This window comes from Loxodonta africana, chromosome X (genome assembly GCF_030014295.1).
Source record: "Loxodonta africana isolate mLoxAfr1 chromosome X, mLoxAfr1.hap2, whole genome shotgun sequence".
In the NCBI taxonomy this organism is placed as follows: domain Eukaryota; kingdom Metazoa; phylum Chordata; class Mammalia; order Proboscidea; family Elephantidae; genus Loxodonta; species Loxodonta africana.
This window is the reverse complement of record NC_087369.1, coordinates 158,514,584-158,532,308: the sequence shown is the minus strand read 5'-3', so window position 1 is coordinate 158,532,308 and position 17,725 is coordinate 158,514,584. Positions and strand designations below refer to the sequence as shown.

Here is a 17,725-nt window from a genome sequence, read left to right as displayed (position 1 = left end):
AGTTGTGGCTCTGTCACTTATGAGCAGTGTGACTTCTCTGCACCTCAGTTTTCTCATCTGCGAAATGAGAACATAAGAATTTACCCACACAGCATTATTAAGAGGAAATTAAAATGTAGATTAAAAAATACCTACTGTACTCATTGCCTATACCTAATACCCACTGCCATCGGGTCGATTCCGACTCATAGCAACCCTATAGGGCAGAGGAGAACTGCCCCATAGGGTTTCCAAGGCTGTGATCTTTTTTGTTTGTTTGTTTTTGGGGGGAAGAAATCTTTCCAAATCATTTATTTTAAAAACCCTCAAGTATCTGAGTATTTTGTTTGGAATTCATTGAGTTGGTTTTTGAACTTTTTAAAGGGTCTTTTCTCTGCCTTGGTGATCTCATACATTCCAGTGGCTCTAAATACCAGCTGCATGCCAACAACTCCCAAATGTGTGCTCCCAGACCAGTCTTCTCTGAGCCCTAGACTCATACAACCAATGGTTGTTGTAGACATCCCAAGAGACAGCATGTCAAAACTGCATTTGTCATGGATTGAATTATGTCCCCCCAAAAATATGTGTATCAATTTGGCTGGGCCATGATTCCGGGTATTGTGTGGCTTTCTTACATGTTGTAAATCCTGCCTCTATGATGTTAATGAGGGAGGATGGGCGGCAGTGTGTTAGTGAAGCAGGACTCAATCTATAGGATCAGACTGTGTCTTGAGGCAATCTCTTGAGATATAAAAGAAAGAAGTGGTGGGGGGCAGATCTCATACCACCAAGAAAGCAGCACTGGGAGCACAGTGCATCCTTTAGATCTGGGGTCCCTGTGCCTGAGAAGTTCCTCGACCAGGGGAAGATCGATGACAAGGACTCTTCTTCTGGAGCTGAGAGAGAAAGCCTTCCCCTGGAGCTGACACCCTGAATTTGGACTTGTAACCTACTAGACTGTGAAAGAATAAATTTCTCTTTGTTAAAGCCACCCACTTGTGGTATTTCTGTTATAGCAGCACTAGATGGGAAACCCTGGTGGCATAGTGGTTAAGTGCTACGGCTGCTAACCAAGAGGTCGGCAGTTCAAATACACCAAGTGCTCCTTGGAAACTCTATGGGGCAGTTATGCTCTGTCCTATAGAGTCGCTATGAGTTGGAATCGACTCGATGGCAGTGGGTTTCTTAGCACTAGATAACTAAGACAGCGTTCTTCGTGGAACCTCCAAAATGTCCCTCCCATAGTCTGCCCACTTGGTAAATGTCCCCATTATCCTCCACTCAGTTGCTAATGCTAGAAAAAGGGGGATGTTTCTTCCTTTCCTTGTTTAATCTTCCAGCACATCCTCTTGACTTTACCTCCTAGATGGGTCTTGAATCTAGTCATTCTTGTTCTTCTCCATTGCCACCACTCTAGTCCAAGCCTCTTCTCTCCTCTCTAGGTGATTGCCGTAGGCTGCTAACCAATTTGTCAGCTTCCATGCTTCCCCGCCTCTATGCCATGTTACACCTAGCATTCTCCATGGTCTTTTATTCTCCCCCAGAGTAATCTTTTAAAAACATAACTTAGATTTTGTAACTCCAATACTTAAAATACACTAATGGCTTCAAGTTGAAGCTGAAAAAAATTAAAACAAGTCTGTGAGAGCCAAAATATGACCTTGAGTATATCCCACCTGAGTTGAGAGACCATTTCAGGGATAGATTTGATGCACTGAACACTAATGACTGAAGACCAAACAAGTTGTGGGATGATATCAAGGACATCATACCTGAAGAAAACAAAAGGCCATTAAAAAGACAGGAAAGAAAGACTAAAATGGATGTTAGAAGAAACTCTGAAACTTGTTCTTGAACGTAGAGTAGCTAAAGCAAACAGAAGAAATACGAAGTAAAATAGCTGAACAGAAGATTTCAAAGGGTGCCTGGAAAAGACAAAGTATTGTAATGAAATGTGCAAAGACCTGGAGTTAGAAAACCAAAAGGGAAGAACATACTTGGCATTTCTCAAACTGAAAGAACTGAAGAAAAAACTCAAGCCTCGAGTTGCAATATTGAAGGATTCTATGGTCAAAATATTGAATGACATAGGAAACATCAAAGGAAGATGGAGGGAATATTCAGAATCACTGTACCAAAAGGAATTGGTTGATGTTCAACCATTTCGGGAGGTAACATATGATCAAGAACCAATGGTACTGAAGAAAGAAGTCCAAGCTGCACTGAACGCATTAGCAAAAAGAAGTCTCCAGGAATTGACGGAATACCAATTGAGATGCTCCAACAAACGAATGTAGCGCTGGAAGTGCTCACTGGTCTATGCCAAGAAATTTAGAAGACAGCTACCCGGCCAACCAACTGGGAAGAGATCCATACTTATGCCCATTCCAAAGAAAGGTGATCCAACACAACGCGGAAATTATTGAACAATATATCAATGTCACACACACAAGTAAAATTTTGCTGAAGATATTTTAAAAAATGGTTGCAGTATACATTGACAGGGAACTGCCAGAAATTCAAGCCGGATTCAGAAGAGGACATGGAATGACGGATATCATTGCTGATATCAGATGGATCTTGGCTGAAAGTAGACAATACAATGTTTACCTGTGTTTTATTGACCGTGCAAAGGGATTCGACTGTGTGGATCATAACAAATTACGGATCAGATTGCGAAGAATGGGAATTCCAGAACATTTGTTTGTGCTCACGAGGAATCTGTACATAGGCCAAGAAGCAGTCGTTTGAACAGAACAAGTGGATACTGAGTGGTTTAAAGTCAGGAAAGGTTTGCATCAGCGATGTATCCTTTCACCACACTAATTCAATCTGTACACTGAGCAAATAATCCGAGAAACTGGACTATATATGAAGAATGGGACATCAGGGTTGGAGGAAGATTCATTAACAACCTGTGATATGCAGATGACAAAACTTTGCTTGCTGAAAGCAAAGAGGACTTGAAGCACTTGCTGATGAAGATCAAAGCATACAGCCTTCAGTACGGATTACACATCAGCATAAAAAAAAATCCTCACAACTGGACCAATAAGCAACATCATGATAAACTGAGAAAAGATTGAAGTTGTCAAGGATTTCATTTTACTTGGATTCACAATCAATGCTCATGGAAGCGCCAGTCAAATGACATATTGCATTGGGCAACTCTGCTGCAAAAAAAAAAAAAGCTCTTTAAAGTGTTAAAAAGCAAAAACGTCAGCTTGAGGACTACAACACACCTGACCCAAGCCATGGCATTTTCAATTGCCCTCATATGCATGCAAAAGCTGGACAATGAATAAGGAAGACCGAAGAAAAATTGACACCTTTCAATCGTAGTGTTGGAGAAGAATATTGAATATACCACGGACTGCCGAAAGAACCAACAAATCTATCTTAGAATAAGTGCAGCCAGAATGCTTCTTAGCAGCGAGAATGGCAAGACTTCGTCTCGTGTACTTTGGACATGTTATCAGGAGGGACCTGATGGTGCAGTGGTTAAAAGCTACAGCTGCTAACCAAAAAAAGTCAGCAGTTTGAATCTACCACCTGCTCCTTGGAAACCCTATGGGGCAGTTCTACTCTGTCCTATAGGGTCACTATGAGTCAAAATGGACTCGATGACAATGGGTATCAGGAGCGACCAGTCCCTGGAGGAGGACATCATGCTTGGTGGAGGGTCATCGAAAGAGAGGAAGATCCTCAATGAGATGGACTGACACAGTGGCTGCAACAATGGGCTCAAACATAGCAATGACTGTGGCGATGGCACAAGACCAGGCAGTGTTTCACTGGGCAGTGTTTCCTTCTGTTGTACATAGGGTTGCTGTGAGTCATAACCGATTTGGTAGCATTTTTTTAACAACAATGGCTTCCCATTCCTTTGAGAATAAAGTCCCCTCTGTTGACCACGGCCTGGCTCCTGCCTGGCTTTCCTCTGGCATTGCAAATCATCTCTGATGGTGAATTTTATGCGTCAACTCAACTAGTCTATGATGTCTGGTTGTGTGGTCAAGCACTAGTTTAGATGTTGTTGTTAGGTGAGTTGAGTTGATTTTGACTCATAGTGACCCCATGTAACAGAGCAGAACTGCCTCATAGGGTTTCCTAGGCTGTAATCTTTAAGGGAACAGATTGCCAGGCCTTTCTCCCTCGGAGCCACTGGGCGAATTTGAACTGTTAACCTTTCAGTTAGCAGCCAAGCGCTTAACCATTATGACACCAGGGCTCAACCAGATGTTGCTATCAAGTATTTATGTGTGATTAGTATTTAAATCACTTGGCCTTACGTAACCTGATTTAAGTACTAATGTGGATGGGTTTCATCTAATCAATTGAAGGTCTTAAGAGCAAAAGCCTCCCGGAACAATGCCTAGCACATGGTAAGTGCTGAACAAGTATTTATTAAATGAATTAATGAGTTCCCAAAGTAGAGTTACTGGATTAGAGAATATGTGTTTTAACACTTTACCAGATGTTGCCTCATTGCTTTATAGAAATTAACACTTCCACCAGCAATGGATACAAGTACTCTTTTCATAGCATCCCCACCAGCAAGAGGTGTGGTTGCTGTTCGTAGATACGCCAGTCAGATGGATGTAAATACATATCTCGTCATTACATTTGTGTGTGTGTGTGCACTTTAGGCAAAGGTTGACAGAGCAAATTAGTTTCCCTTTCAATAGTTTATACACAAATTGTTTCATGACATTGGTTGCCATCGCTGCAACGTGTCAGCACCCTCCCCATTACCACCCTGAGTTCCCCATTTCCATTCGTCTCATTTTCCAGCCCCCTCCCTGCCTTCTTATATTTGCTTTTGGGCATATGTTGTACTTTTGGTCTCATATAGATGATTGTTCTCAGGAGCACTTTCCTCATGTGTGTTATTGCTTGTTTATTATCTTTTATTTGGCTGAAAAGTCATCTCCAGAATTGGCTTCAGTTCCAAGTTAGAGAGGAGGCCACGGTTTTGGGAGTTTCTCCAGTCTCTCCCAGACCAGTAAATCTGGCCTTTTTTATGAATTTGAAATTTGCTCTACATTATTTTATTTTTTAATTGTTTTTTCCCACTCTAACCAGGACTTTCTATTGTGATCCTGGTCAGAGCAGTCTATAGTGGTAGCTGGGCCCCATCTAGCTCTTCTGGTCTCAGGCTGGTGTAGGCTGTGGTTCCTGTGGTCCATTAGTTCTTTGGACTAATTGTTGCCTTGGGTCTTTGGTTGTCTTCATGTTCCTTTGCTCTGAATGGAAAGAGACCAACAACTGTATCTCAGAAGGCTGCTCACACGCAGACAAGGATGCCCTTTATGACCACTCATTTAACATTGTGCTGGAGGTCCTAGCCAGAGCAATTAGGCTAGATAAAGAAATAAAGGGCATCCGGACTGGCAAGGAAGAAGTAAAAGCATCTCTATTTGCAGAGGACATGATCTTATATATAGAAATCCCTAAGGAATCCTCCAGAAAACTACTGAAACTAATAGAAGAGTTCAGCAGAGTATCGGGATACAAGATAAACATACAAAAATCATTTGGATTCCTCTACACCAACAAAAAGAATAATGAAGAGGAAATCACCAAATCAATACCATTTACAGTAGCCCCCCAAGAAGATAAAATACTTAGGAATAAATCTTACCAGAGATGTAAAAGACTTATGCAAAGAAAACTACAATACACTTCTGCAAGAAAACCAAAAGAGACCTACATAAGTGGAAAAACATACCTTGCTCATGGATAGGAAGACTTAACATTGTAAAAACGTCTATTCTACCAAAAGTCATCTATAGATACAATACAATTCTGATTGAAATCCCAATGACATTCTTTAATGAGATGGAGAAACAAATCACCAACTTCATATGGAAGGGAAAGAGGCCCCGGATAAGTAAAGCATTACTGAAAAACAGAAACAAAGTGGGAGGCCTCACTCTACCTGATTTTAGAACCTATTATACCGCCACTGTAGCCTGGTACTGGTACAACAACAGATACATAGAGCAATGGAACAGAATTGAGAGTCCAGACATTAATCCACCCACATAAGAGCAGCTGATATTTGACAAAGGCCCAAAGTCTGTTAAATGGGGAAAAGACAGTCTAACAAATGGTGCTGGCATAACTGGATATCCATCTGCAAAAAATTGAAACAAGACCCATACCTCACACCATGCACAAAAATGAACTCAAAATGGATCAAACACCTAAACATAAAATCTAAAATGATAAAGATCATGGAAGAAAAAATAGGGGCAATGTTAGGAGTCCTAATACATGGCATAAACAGTACAGAAAACATTACTAACAATGCAGAAGAAAAACTAGATAACTGGGAGCTCCTAAAGATCAAACACCTAAGACTTAACCAAAAGAGTAAAAAGACTACCTACAGACCGGGAAAAAGTTTTTACCTATGACATTTCCGATCAGGGCCTGATCTGTAAAATCTACATGATACTGCAAAAACTCAACTACAAAAAGACAAATAACCCAATTAAAAAATGGGCAAAAGATATGAGTAGACACTTCACTAAAGAAGACACTCAGATGGATAACAGATACATGAGGAAATGCTCATGATCATTAGCCATTAGACAAATGCAAATCAAAACTACCGTGAGATTTTGTCTCATTCCAACAAGGCTGGCATTAACCCAAAAAACACAAAATAATAAATATTGAAGAGGTTGTGGAGAGATTGGAACACTTCTACACTGCTGGTGGGAATGTCAAATGGTACAACCACTTTGGAAATTGATTTGGCACGTCCTTAAAAAGCTAGAAATAGAACTACCATACGATCCAACAATCCCACTCCTTGCAATATACCCTAGAGAAATAAGAGCCTTCACACAAATAGATATATGCACACTCATGTTCACTGCAGCACTGTTTACAGTAGCAAAAAGATGGAAGCAACCAAGGTGCCCATCAACAGATGAGTGGATAAATTATGGTACATTCACACAATGGAATACTACGCAATGATTAAGAACAACCATAAATATGTGAAACATTTCATAACATGGAAGGCATTATGCTGAGTGAAATTAGTCAGCTGCAAAAGGAAAACTATTGTATAAGACTACTATTATAAGAACTCTAGAAGAAGTTTAAACACGGAAGAAAATATTCTTTGATAGTTACGAGGGTGGGGAAGGAGAGAGAGGAGTTATTTACTAATTAGATAATAGATAAGAACTACTTTAGGTGAAGGGAAAGACAACACAGAATACAGGAGAGGTCAGCACTTCTGGACTAAACCAGAGCAAAAAGTTTCCGGAATAAACTGAATGCTTCGAAGGCTGGCGTAGCAGGGGCGGGGGGTTGGGGGCCATGGTTTCAGGGGACATCTAAGTCAATTGGCATCATAAAATTTATTAAGAAAACATTCTGCATCCCACTTTGGAGAGTGGCATCAGGGTGTTAAATGATAGCAAGCGGCCATCTAAGATGCATCAATTGGTCTCAGCCCACCTGGAGCTGAGGAGAATGAAGAACACCAAAGACAGAAGGTAAATATGAGCCCAAGAAACAGAAAGGGCCACATGAACCAGAGACTGCATCAGCCCAAGACCAGAAGAACTAGATGGTGTGTGGCTACCACCAATGACTGCCCTGACAGGGAACACAATAGAGAACCCCTGAGGGAGCAGAACAGCGGGATGCAGATCTCCAATTCTCGTAAAAAGACCAGACTTAATGGTCTGGCTGAGGCTAGAAGGACCCCAGAGGTCATGGTCCCCAGACCTTTTGTTAGCCCAAGACTGGAACCATTCCCAAAAGCCAACTCTTCAGACAGGGATTGGGCTGGACTTTAAGACAGAAAATGATACTGGTGAGGAGTGACCTTCTTGGCTTAACTGGACACATGAGACTATGTGGGCAACTCCTACCTGGAGGCGAGATGAGAAGGAAGAGGGCGACAGGAGCTGGCTGAATGGACATGAGGAATATAGAGCGGAGAGGAGGAGTGTGCTGTCTCATTAAGGTGAGACCAGCTGGGAGTGCACGGCGGGGTGTATATGGCTTTTTGTATGAGTGACTGACTTGATTTGTAAACTTTCACCTAAAGCACAATAAATAAAAACAAACAAACAAACAAAAACATGGGCTTGTGCAAGAAAAAAGCCGGTTGTCTGCAGACCCACCACCTCTCACTGGGCCATGAGAAAAGGGAGCTGGGGTGGATGGAAACAAAGCTGCCATGGCCCTCCATAGCACAGACAGTGTGGCTGGTTCCATTACTAGATTAGACAAAGTTGCCACCAGAAAACTCTAACCTATAAAGCTTCTCATGTACCAAAAGCGAGCTGTAACTTTAAGTTGGAGGAAGAAACATTTGTGTGAACATGCTCTCAACCAAACCTGGCACTGCCTCTCTACCTAGCTGGGTACAGAAGTTACTCTCCCCATAGAATGGAACTAAAATGTTCATGATATTATCTATTACTGAGCTAATAGGCTACGAATCAATGTAACAGAACTAGACTCCTTTAGGTATTTCTTAAATGGTTCGATTGTGACCATAAGCAAATACACCCACCTTTATACATAAACACCAAGACTTTGCCACCCCGTAAGTTAAGTTCCATTTGGTTTCTGTTTGTTTCTTTTTCAAACATCAGTCTTCCCCATTTCCCAGTAGATATATAGGTGGAAAAATACATGAAGTCAGTACTCTTTACTTCTCAATAGAATAAATGGTAACTCAAATACGTGAGTGGTTATTTGCAAGGCTATCATTTTTTTTTAATGGCAGATTTTCCTCTAAGAAATCACTATAACATCTGTCGAAGAACTCCAAAGGAAAACAAAAGACACATAAAGATTAGAAGTCTATTACTTTAACAGCACATTGCCAAACACAGACAACTAGGATAAAATGCCAAGGAACCTTAAAAAATAACTTTAAAAGATGCAATGTTCAAGTCAGTCGAACGTGTAGTTCCACAAACAACAGAAAAACAAGTCCAAGAGCAGTTCTACTGTGCAGGATGGCAGCTCACACTGTACTTCATCAAAGTTCATTTTGGTGTCTAAAGCCAGCAGGCCTCTGAGCAGGGCGGGGGTTTTCCTCTTCGCTTGGAGATGTGCATACGGGCTGGAGGAGAGGACAGTCTTCCAGGTGCTGACGTGGGCACGGCAGTCCTGGTTCCCCTTTGATAAAGTACGAAGGCAGATTTAGTGGACTCAAGCTTTGTCAGCGTCCCTAATAAAGTTTCATGCATGCCGAAACAGACGAGTTACTGAATATGTCATGCTAAGTATTTACAGCCATTTTCATCAAGTGAGCTCAGTAACCTGACAGAATAAAAAAGGTAGTTGTTAATTTATTGTATAACCTTTCACAACTTGAGTGACTCTGTGGGTGAACGAGGCTGAAGCTCAGACATACATTAACAAGAGATTATTTACTGCGTGAGGAGGACAAGTCGTACAAAACGCACACTTCACAGGGTTCCTGCATAGCAGGAAAGTTGCTACCGCTACACAACAAAGGGCAATGCCAACAGTTACAGCTGCCACTAAAGGGGGTGACGGCACAATTCCCTCAAAATCTCAAGGACTGTTTTCACCAGCACGGATTCCTCTTGGAGAGCATGTACATATTTGGTCTGGAAAGATGTGTTACGTTGGAAAATCTGAACATCACGTAAATCAGTTTTCTAAATGGGTAAAATGTAAGGCAACGCTACTCAGACCTGAGGGGGGAAAAAAAACACCCCGAAGTTTGTATTTTTCTTCAAAAACATTAACAGGTCAGAAGCGACATGAAAAAGGATTCCCTTTTGAAGTGTACTTTATCAGTGCGCCTTTAGTATTTTTATCATTGCCAAATAAAACTCCCTTTCACACTCCAAATATGAAATGAGAAATTTTTCCGTGCTCTTCCTTGAAACATGTAAACGCACACACACACACACACACACACACAGATACACGGCAGCTTAGGTGTTAATATTAAAAAAGATAACACAGAAAGGAAGACAACTACACCCACCGAGTGCACACAAGGGCGCCGCCAGCTCTGACCACACATGCTCAGGAGAGGGCGCCCCAAAGCCTTTCCGTGTCTCTTACCACTGGTGTAGTGGGAAACTAGCAAGGACTCATAAATTAACTTGTAACATCAACTACAGACTAACAAATGACAATCAGACACAGTAAGTTCAAAAATTTTACATTTTGCTCCTGTCTGGCTGCTAAAGAGCAGCAATTTCAAGTGATACAAAAACTTCTGACCACAAAGCTTGCTATACAGATAAAGTCCATAATCAAAAGTTAAGCAGCAATTACATTTCTTAAACTTATCTGGTACAGAATATTTACATGTCTGCAAAGAGAGAGCTCTGCAACCCCCAGGCTCTTTATTTGCCCCCACCCTCTGCCCCCTCCGGCCCCAGCCTCTCCGAGTGGAAACCGCAAGTGCTCTGAACTATATACCCCTGTACTTTGGCTCAACAGGCTGGATGTAACTCTGATGGGCCGGCTCCGGGGAAAAAAGAAAGTCTTGGAAGTCATTTGCAGCCTCCTTTTCTCCACAGCAGTGTATGGTAATGGCCGAATCTGTCTTTTCACAGCAAGGGGGAGAAGGGCCCCATACTTTCCTCCCCAACCTGAATGGGGCAAGATCCAATGCCCTCAGCCTTACACTTCAACAACTCCGTGACCACAACAGACCCGTCAAAGAAAGGGGTGAAAGAAAGGTCACAACAAAGGCAGCAGCAGTCAACAAAAGTTCTCCAACAAAAGAGCCTCTCCTCCCTCGCTCCTTGCTCCACGGCCCTTCCTCTTCCGGCTCCCTCCCCCTGCGCACAAAATAAATTCACATCACAGGAACTTGGCACACCAGTTAAGTGTCAGGTCAACATGAAAAGGAGGAAATTCGTCACTTCTGATATTTAGAAATGAGACAGAAAGCTAACAGAACACACAACATCACTGTGAAAAGAACTTTCTAAAACGAATCCATTCTACATAGTGCAGCCGATAAAACAGAAAAGGGATAGTTTGTTCACAATTTGCCTTGTACAGGATATTTATATTCTTTCTATGCCATATAAATAGTATTTATACAGCTTGGACATTCCGAGACATGCACTGGGACTTCGTAGGTAGTACAGATTTCTTCACAATCACATGTGCAAATGTCACAAATCACTAGGTGAGGATTAAGGAGCTTAGGCTGGACTGTGTCTCGTATTATCTAACATATTTAACGGCGGTTCAGAATCATCCATGGGAAGAACCAGGCGTGTGCCCCGAATGACCAGTTCGTGGTCCCCGAAAGCAAGCTCCCGATCCAAGGCATCTTCCGAACTGTTTTCCATAAATCTCCTAGGAGCGCCGGATGCTGCCGACTCCGTGTGCACGGTAGAATCCCCGTATGTCAAACTGATGTCACCATCATTGAGAATAAGATCTGAGTCGTCATCTTTCAGTTGTTCCTGGTTCTAAAGGCAAAGCAATTAAGTTTTAAGAATTGTGAAGAAATTTCAGAAACATTTCTACTACGAAAATTTTAAGATTTCCTCTTAAAGATCCTTCAGTGGTATCCCACTGCCCTCAGGATAAAGTCTAAAGTCCTTACCTTGGCTTAGACGTAGACGCTGTGACTTGTCCCCTTTAGCTTTATCTCCTGCCACCACCTGCCTCCTCTGCCCGACATCCCCATGGAGTGCCAGTCGGATGAACTGCTGACGGTTGCCCAAATCTTTCCCTCACCTCCAGGCTGGTCTACATGTTATCCCCTCTGCCCTCCTTCATAGGACTAACGCCTACTTGTCATTAAGGTCTCTGCTTACAAGTCACCTTGTGCAGGAAGACTTCCTTGATCTTCCAAGACTAGGCGAGATGCCCCTCCTGCACGCTCACGTAGCACCCTGCACACAGCCCTACCCCTAGGGCACAGTGGACCCCTCATCATAACTGCTGCATACTGATCTGCTCCCCACACCCCCGCTAGACTGTAAAAAAACTGTAACCCCCATAAAAGGAGGGACTACATGGTCTTCGGTGCTCAATCCAACTATCTAAACACAGTGTGTGGAACACAGGAAGTACTCACTAAATGTAAGTGGAATTACTTAATGGCTTTAAATAGACAAAGCTTTCACTTCTGTATTAACAATGCCTAGAGGCACTAGGTTTTTTAGGTAGAAGTACAACATTCCCCAAATGTACTGACCCCATACTTGTCTCCCAGCTTGGTAACCTTTGGTTCTAATGGGAGTTTTGTGGCCAAAATAGTATATTAAATAGACTCCTACAGAAAAGAGTCAAGAAAATATAGCCCTGCTTTGGTAAATAAAAAATATACATATGCAGAGAAAAATCTGGAAGGGCATTTTAAAATGATGAGTACATAGTGTATTACTTTTAAAAATCAGAAAAAAGGTCATTTTTTTTTCTAATGTAAAGAGTAAGAATCCTTCTAAATACTCATATTGATCTTGCAAAAAAAGTCTGTGATTAATACTCCCTGAATGAAGTAGAACTGATAGAGACATTTTATATGCAAATCTATCCTACATATGTAACTTTATATACTTGGGTAAATTTATACGTACAAGCATGCCCACTGTAATGGTTGTTTGCAGTAGGAAACAAACCAAAAAAAGGAAACAAGTATCTATCCATAGTATGCCACACAATGGAGTACTAGGCAGCCATAAAAAAGAGAAAGTAACATAACTAATGTACTCATATAGAAAGAGATCCATGGTGTATCATTAAATGAAAAAAGTAAGTAACAGGACAATACACTTATTACAGTTCTATTTGTGTAAAACAATGCCAAAGTTATATACACATATACAATGAAACCTATGACAGCTGGAACTCCATGGGACTGCCTTGTTTTTCTGAGTCTTGCAAGTTTTCCGCCTTTGACAGGGTGTACTCACCACTTTTCTATTGCTCTCTATTAGTGGAAAATATTTGAGTTTTCCTTCTCTGACAGGTTTCCACCTTGCACAGATTCCAGCTTTCACAGGTTTTACTGTATGAGTTTGTACAGAGAAAATACATCAGGAGGTCTACAATAAGCCTTTAATAAAGACCACCTCTGGGGAATGTAGGTGGGAGCAGAATGGCGAGTTTTAGTTTTCGCTTTGTACATTCCATAGTGTTTGAATATTTAGCCATGAATTTGTCACTGTTGTAACTAAAAAAAGTAGTTAACAACATGAAAAAATAAATATAAAACATTAAGTCTGATGGTGTGTTCTACTTTATTATATTCCACAGAACATACAGTCCTTGTGGAACTCCTTGGCTTTCAGTGATGGTGAATGGGTCTCTGGAACCCAAGAGCCAAGCCTCAATGGCTTAACTGACAGAGATGCCTGAGCCCTCTGCACAGAGTTATGTAGGCACACGGCGCCCAGAGGAAATGGAGACCATGCTTGCGAGGGGAGCCTGGACAATGTGGGAAGGAAAGACAAGGACAAGGCAACATGGCCAGTTACCCCAGTCCACCAGCCAAAGGTCAGAAGTGTACACTGACTCCACACAACACAAAGCTGTAGAAGCTGTAGGGCACTCCTCCCTGATCCAGGGTGCCGCCCCCACCATGTCTACTCATTCCCATCTGTTCCCTGTAAGCTCTGACTCCTGCCACTCATGAAGTCTGGCTGCTCCAACATGCCACAACAGAGGTCGTAGGGAACTGGCGGTGCGGGTGCATGTCTATACTGCTTCACAACAGCTTCCCCTCTCTATTCAAAGCTCTGACTGGTGTATCAGAGGAACAGAAATAGGTTTGTTTTTTTTTTTTTTAACATGGGTGCCTACTTGATGCCATCAATTATTTCCGAAGGCTTGGTTCAGAATTAGAAAGCTTAAGTTTCAAAGGTTCACATTCAAAAATAAAGGCTGGTTAGCATAAAAAAAAAAAAAAAAAAACCCAGTGCCATTGAGTCAACACATATCTGTCATTTATTCCTCACCTGCAATACCTACGAAGTCCCCAGTCATGTCAGTAGCTCAGGCACAAATCTGGAATCTTGATTGTATCTAGATATGCTCATGTCTCCCAGCAACGGGGCACAGAGGTAGAGAAACTTGCCCTCCACCCAAATTGGATATAATAGACCATCTGTTGCACTCTTAGGTGCATCATGTTTTTTACTAATCTTCTCTATGTCACTGTGACAGCTCTAATTTATAGATGAAAACATACATTTAATACTGAGCTCAGGTCACATATTGCAAATAAATGGAAGCCAGCACAGCATGGAAATTGAATGCTTTACTAAAATCACTTACAGTAAGATGAGGTACTATTCTGTACCCGCTTTCAACTGATATTTCAAAGGCTATGAATTATATTTATAGATTTCTGTGTATTGTCAATTTACTGAGCAAAAATATGCTTACATTCTCTCTCGTGGTTTTTGTAACACAAAGGCAAACAAAACCAGCAACCCATCCATAAAGCAAGTAGATTCAGCTTAATGAAGAACTTAGTTGTCATATATCTAACTTACTTCATAAGCCTGAGGACTGGTTAGGCATCTCGCAATGGGTCCGCAGCAGGCAGGGAGGGTTGTTGTAAGAGGAGGCCCGCTATGCGTCAGCAGAGGCTTCAGGTAGCTGTGCTGGTTAAGGAAGAGCTTCATTCCTTTCTTCACAACTTTAAAACAACAACTCATTTGATAATAACTACCATCACAGTGCACCAGCCACTTCAGAGGAAAACAAAGGGCTTTCACCTGCATTTTCTCATTTCGTCTTCACATTATGTCAGTGAGATAGCCAAGGGAGAGTTTATGATCATTTCTAGTTCACAGATACGGAAACTGAGGCACAGGGAGCTCAATGATCTGCCTCAAGTCACACAAGTCAGTAAATGGGGGACCAATACTCTAACCCAGATTGGTTTGACTCCAAAGCCTGTGTGCCCTTTCCACTACACTGTATTGCCTTTTTGGTCTGATTAAAACCAAAAGAAAGAGAAAATCACTCTAAAGTGAAGAAGACAGGGTGAAAGTAAACAATGATAACAGTCACAGATGAGATTAAATATTCCAGTATATAGAAGACAACAATAAAAATGGCTTTGATGATTTATTGGGGAGTAAGCTGGCCTCTTGAAGGGTATAAGCTGAACTTCAGCATCAAGTTGTTTCTTTTCCTATAAACCTTTAAGGAGGAAAGGAAAGTCAATTCTAAAGACATTTTAATTATGGCTAGTGAGTTTCTCTACTATAGACCCTCATTCAGTATTCATTTATTCTCCTAAAAAAATAGATGTGATAATATATGATTCTCATAAAAAGAGGGAATCACAGAAAAAGGAGCAAGAAAAGGGGAAAGACACATATATCATATGCCTACTTTCTAAAATTAGAACTTGAGGTTGTTCTCAATTGAAAATGGGAAAAATATTTTAAGAATTTCCATCATTATAAATTCTAAGTAAAGATTAAAGCAGTCTATATAAATACATACATGTACTTTATAAAACATCTGGCCACACAAAGAAACTGAAATACTGGAATGATGAATTCTACTAGTGTATCAAGTAAACAAAACTACCAGGTCTTAGTCTAGTGGTACTTAATAAAGCAGTATTAAGGCAACTCTTGGTATTTGAACTCTACCAGAACAAATTCCTTAAAACCAAAAGTTGCCAAAAACTTCCCCCCCTCAAAAAAGAAGAAGAACTGAATAGTCCTGTATCCATTAAAGAAATCGAAAACCTTCCCATACAACAAGTTCCAGGCCCAGACGGTTTCATTGGTAAAGGCTTCCCAGCACTTAAGGAAGAAACAACACCAATCTTATACAGACTTCTCCAAAGAACAGAAAAAAAAGGGACTACTTCCCAAGTTATTTCATGAAGCCAGCATAATCTTGTTACAGAAACCTGACAAAGACATTATAAGAAAAAAATTCGTATGTCAATATCTCCCATGAAAGTAAACACAAAACTAAAGACCCCAAAAGTCAGTGATTTAAATACAGTGACATATATAAACAATTAACACATCATGACCAAGTGTGATTTGTTCCAAGAATACAAGAATGGTTTAACATTCCATCAACCAACAGAAATCAGCATAGTAACAGATTAAAAGGAGAAAAAAAAAACACATGATCATCTCAACTGATGGAGAAAAAACATCTGATAGTATCTCTTTAATGACGTGGACAGAATAGAGCTTCTGGAACCTTCATTTGCTGATGCAACACAACTCAAAATGAGCAAAAATAGCTGCAAACATCCATTAATAATCAGAACATGGAATTCATGAAATATGAATGCAGGAAAATAGGAAATTGTCAAAAATGAAATGGAACATTTGAAGATAGATATCCTAGGCATTAGTGAGCTGAAATGGACTGGTATTGGCCATCTTGAATTAGACGGTCTAATAGTTTACCAGGGAGCCCTGGTGGTGCAGTGGTTAAGAGCCTGGATGCTAAGCAAAAGGTTGACAGTTCGAATCCACCAGCCACTCACTGGAAACCCTATGGAGCAATTCTACTCTATCCTATAGGGTCAGTATGAGTTGGAACTGACTCGACAGCAATGAGTTTACTATGCCAGGAATGACAAAATGAAGAGGAACAGTGCCACATTCATCGTCAAAAAGAGCTTTTCAAGATCCATCCTGAAGTACAGCACTGTCAGTGACAGGATAATATCCACACACCTACAAGGAAGACCAGTTAATACAACTATTATTCAAATTTACGCACTAACCACTAGGGCCAAAGATGAAGAAATTGAAGATTTTTACCAACTTCTGCAGTGTGAAATTGATCAAACATGCAATCAAGACGCATTGATAATTACTGGCGATTGGAATGCGAAAGCTGGAACCAAAGAAGGAACAGTAGTCGGAAAATATGGCCTTGGGACAGAAAAGATGCCAGAGATCGCATGACAGAATTTTGCAAGACCAACAACCTATTCATTGGAAACACCTTTTTTCAACAACATAAACAGCAACTATACATGTGGACCTTGCCAGATGGAATACACAGGAATCAAATCAACTACAACTATGGAAAAAGACAATGGAGCAGCTAACTATCAGTTAGAACAAGGCCAGGGGCCGATTGTGGAACAGACTATCAATTGCTTATATGAAGTTCAAGGTGAAGCTGGACAAAATTAAAACAAGTCCACGAGAGCCAAAATGCAACCTTAAGTATATCCCACCTGAATTTAGGGGCCATCTCAAGAACAGATTTCAAGCATTGAACACAAGACTGAAGACTAGGGGAGTTGTGAGATGACATCATACATGAAGAAAGCAAGGGATCATTAAAAAGACAGTAAAGAAAGACAAGGCCAAAATGGATGTTAGGAGAGACTCTTGAAACTTGCTCTTAAATGCAGAGTAGCTAAAGCGAGGAAGAAATATGAAGGAAAGCAGCTAAACAGAAGATTTCAAAGGGTGGCTTGAGAAGAAAAAGTATCATAATAACATGTGCAAACACCTGGAGTTAGAAAACCAAAAGGGAAGAACACTCTCAGAATTTCTCAAGCTGAAAGAACTAAAGAAAAAATTCAAGCCTCAAGTTGCAATATTGAAGGATTCTATGAATAAAATACTGAACAACACAGGAAGCATCAAAAGAAGATGGAAGGAATACACAGAGCCACTGTACCGAAAAGAATTGGCCAACATTAAACCATTTCAGGAGGTAGCATATGATTAATAACTGATGGTATTGAAGGAAGAAGGCCAAGCTGCTCTGAAGACATTGGTGAAAAACA

At 40.9% G+C, this 17,725-nt stretch overlaps 1 protein-coding gene across 6 annotated transcripts in view; it reads right to left on the bottom strand.

Moving 5' to 3' along the window:
- Positions 1–8,812: 8,812 nt before the first annotated feature.
- Positions 8,813–17,725, bottom strand: part of SLC9A6 (solute carrier family 9 member A6) — a 55,388-nt gene continuing 46,475 nt past the window's right edge. For 2 of the 6 annotated variants that reach the window (XM_064277640.1, XM_064277639.1), the window contains 2 exons: positions 14,481–14,586; positions 8,813–11,444 (listed from right to left, as the gene is read on the bottom strand). In XM_064277640.1, coding sequence (XP_064133710.1) covers positions 11,172–11,444; positions 14,481–14,586 — 379 coding nt within the window. In that variant the 3' untranslated portion in view covers positions 8,813–11,171. The remainder of the gene's footprint in view (positions 11,445–14,480; positions 14,587–17,725) is intronic. The other 4 variants (XR_010319654.1, XR_010319655.1, XR_010319656.1 and 1 more) reach the window with 4 other exon arrangements.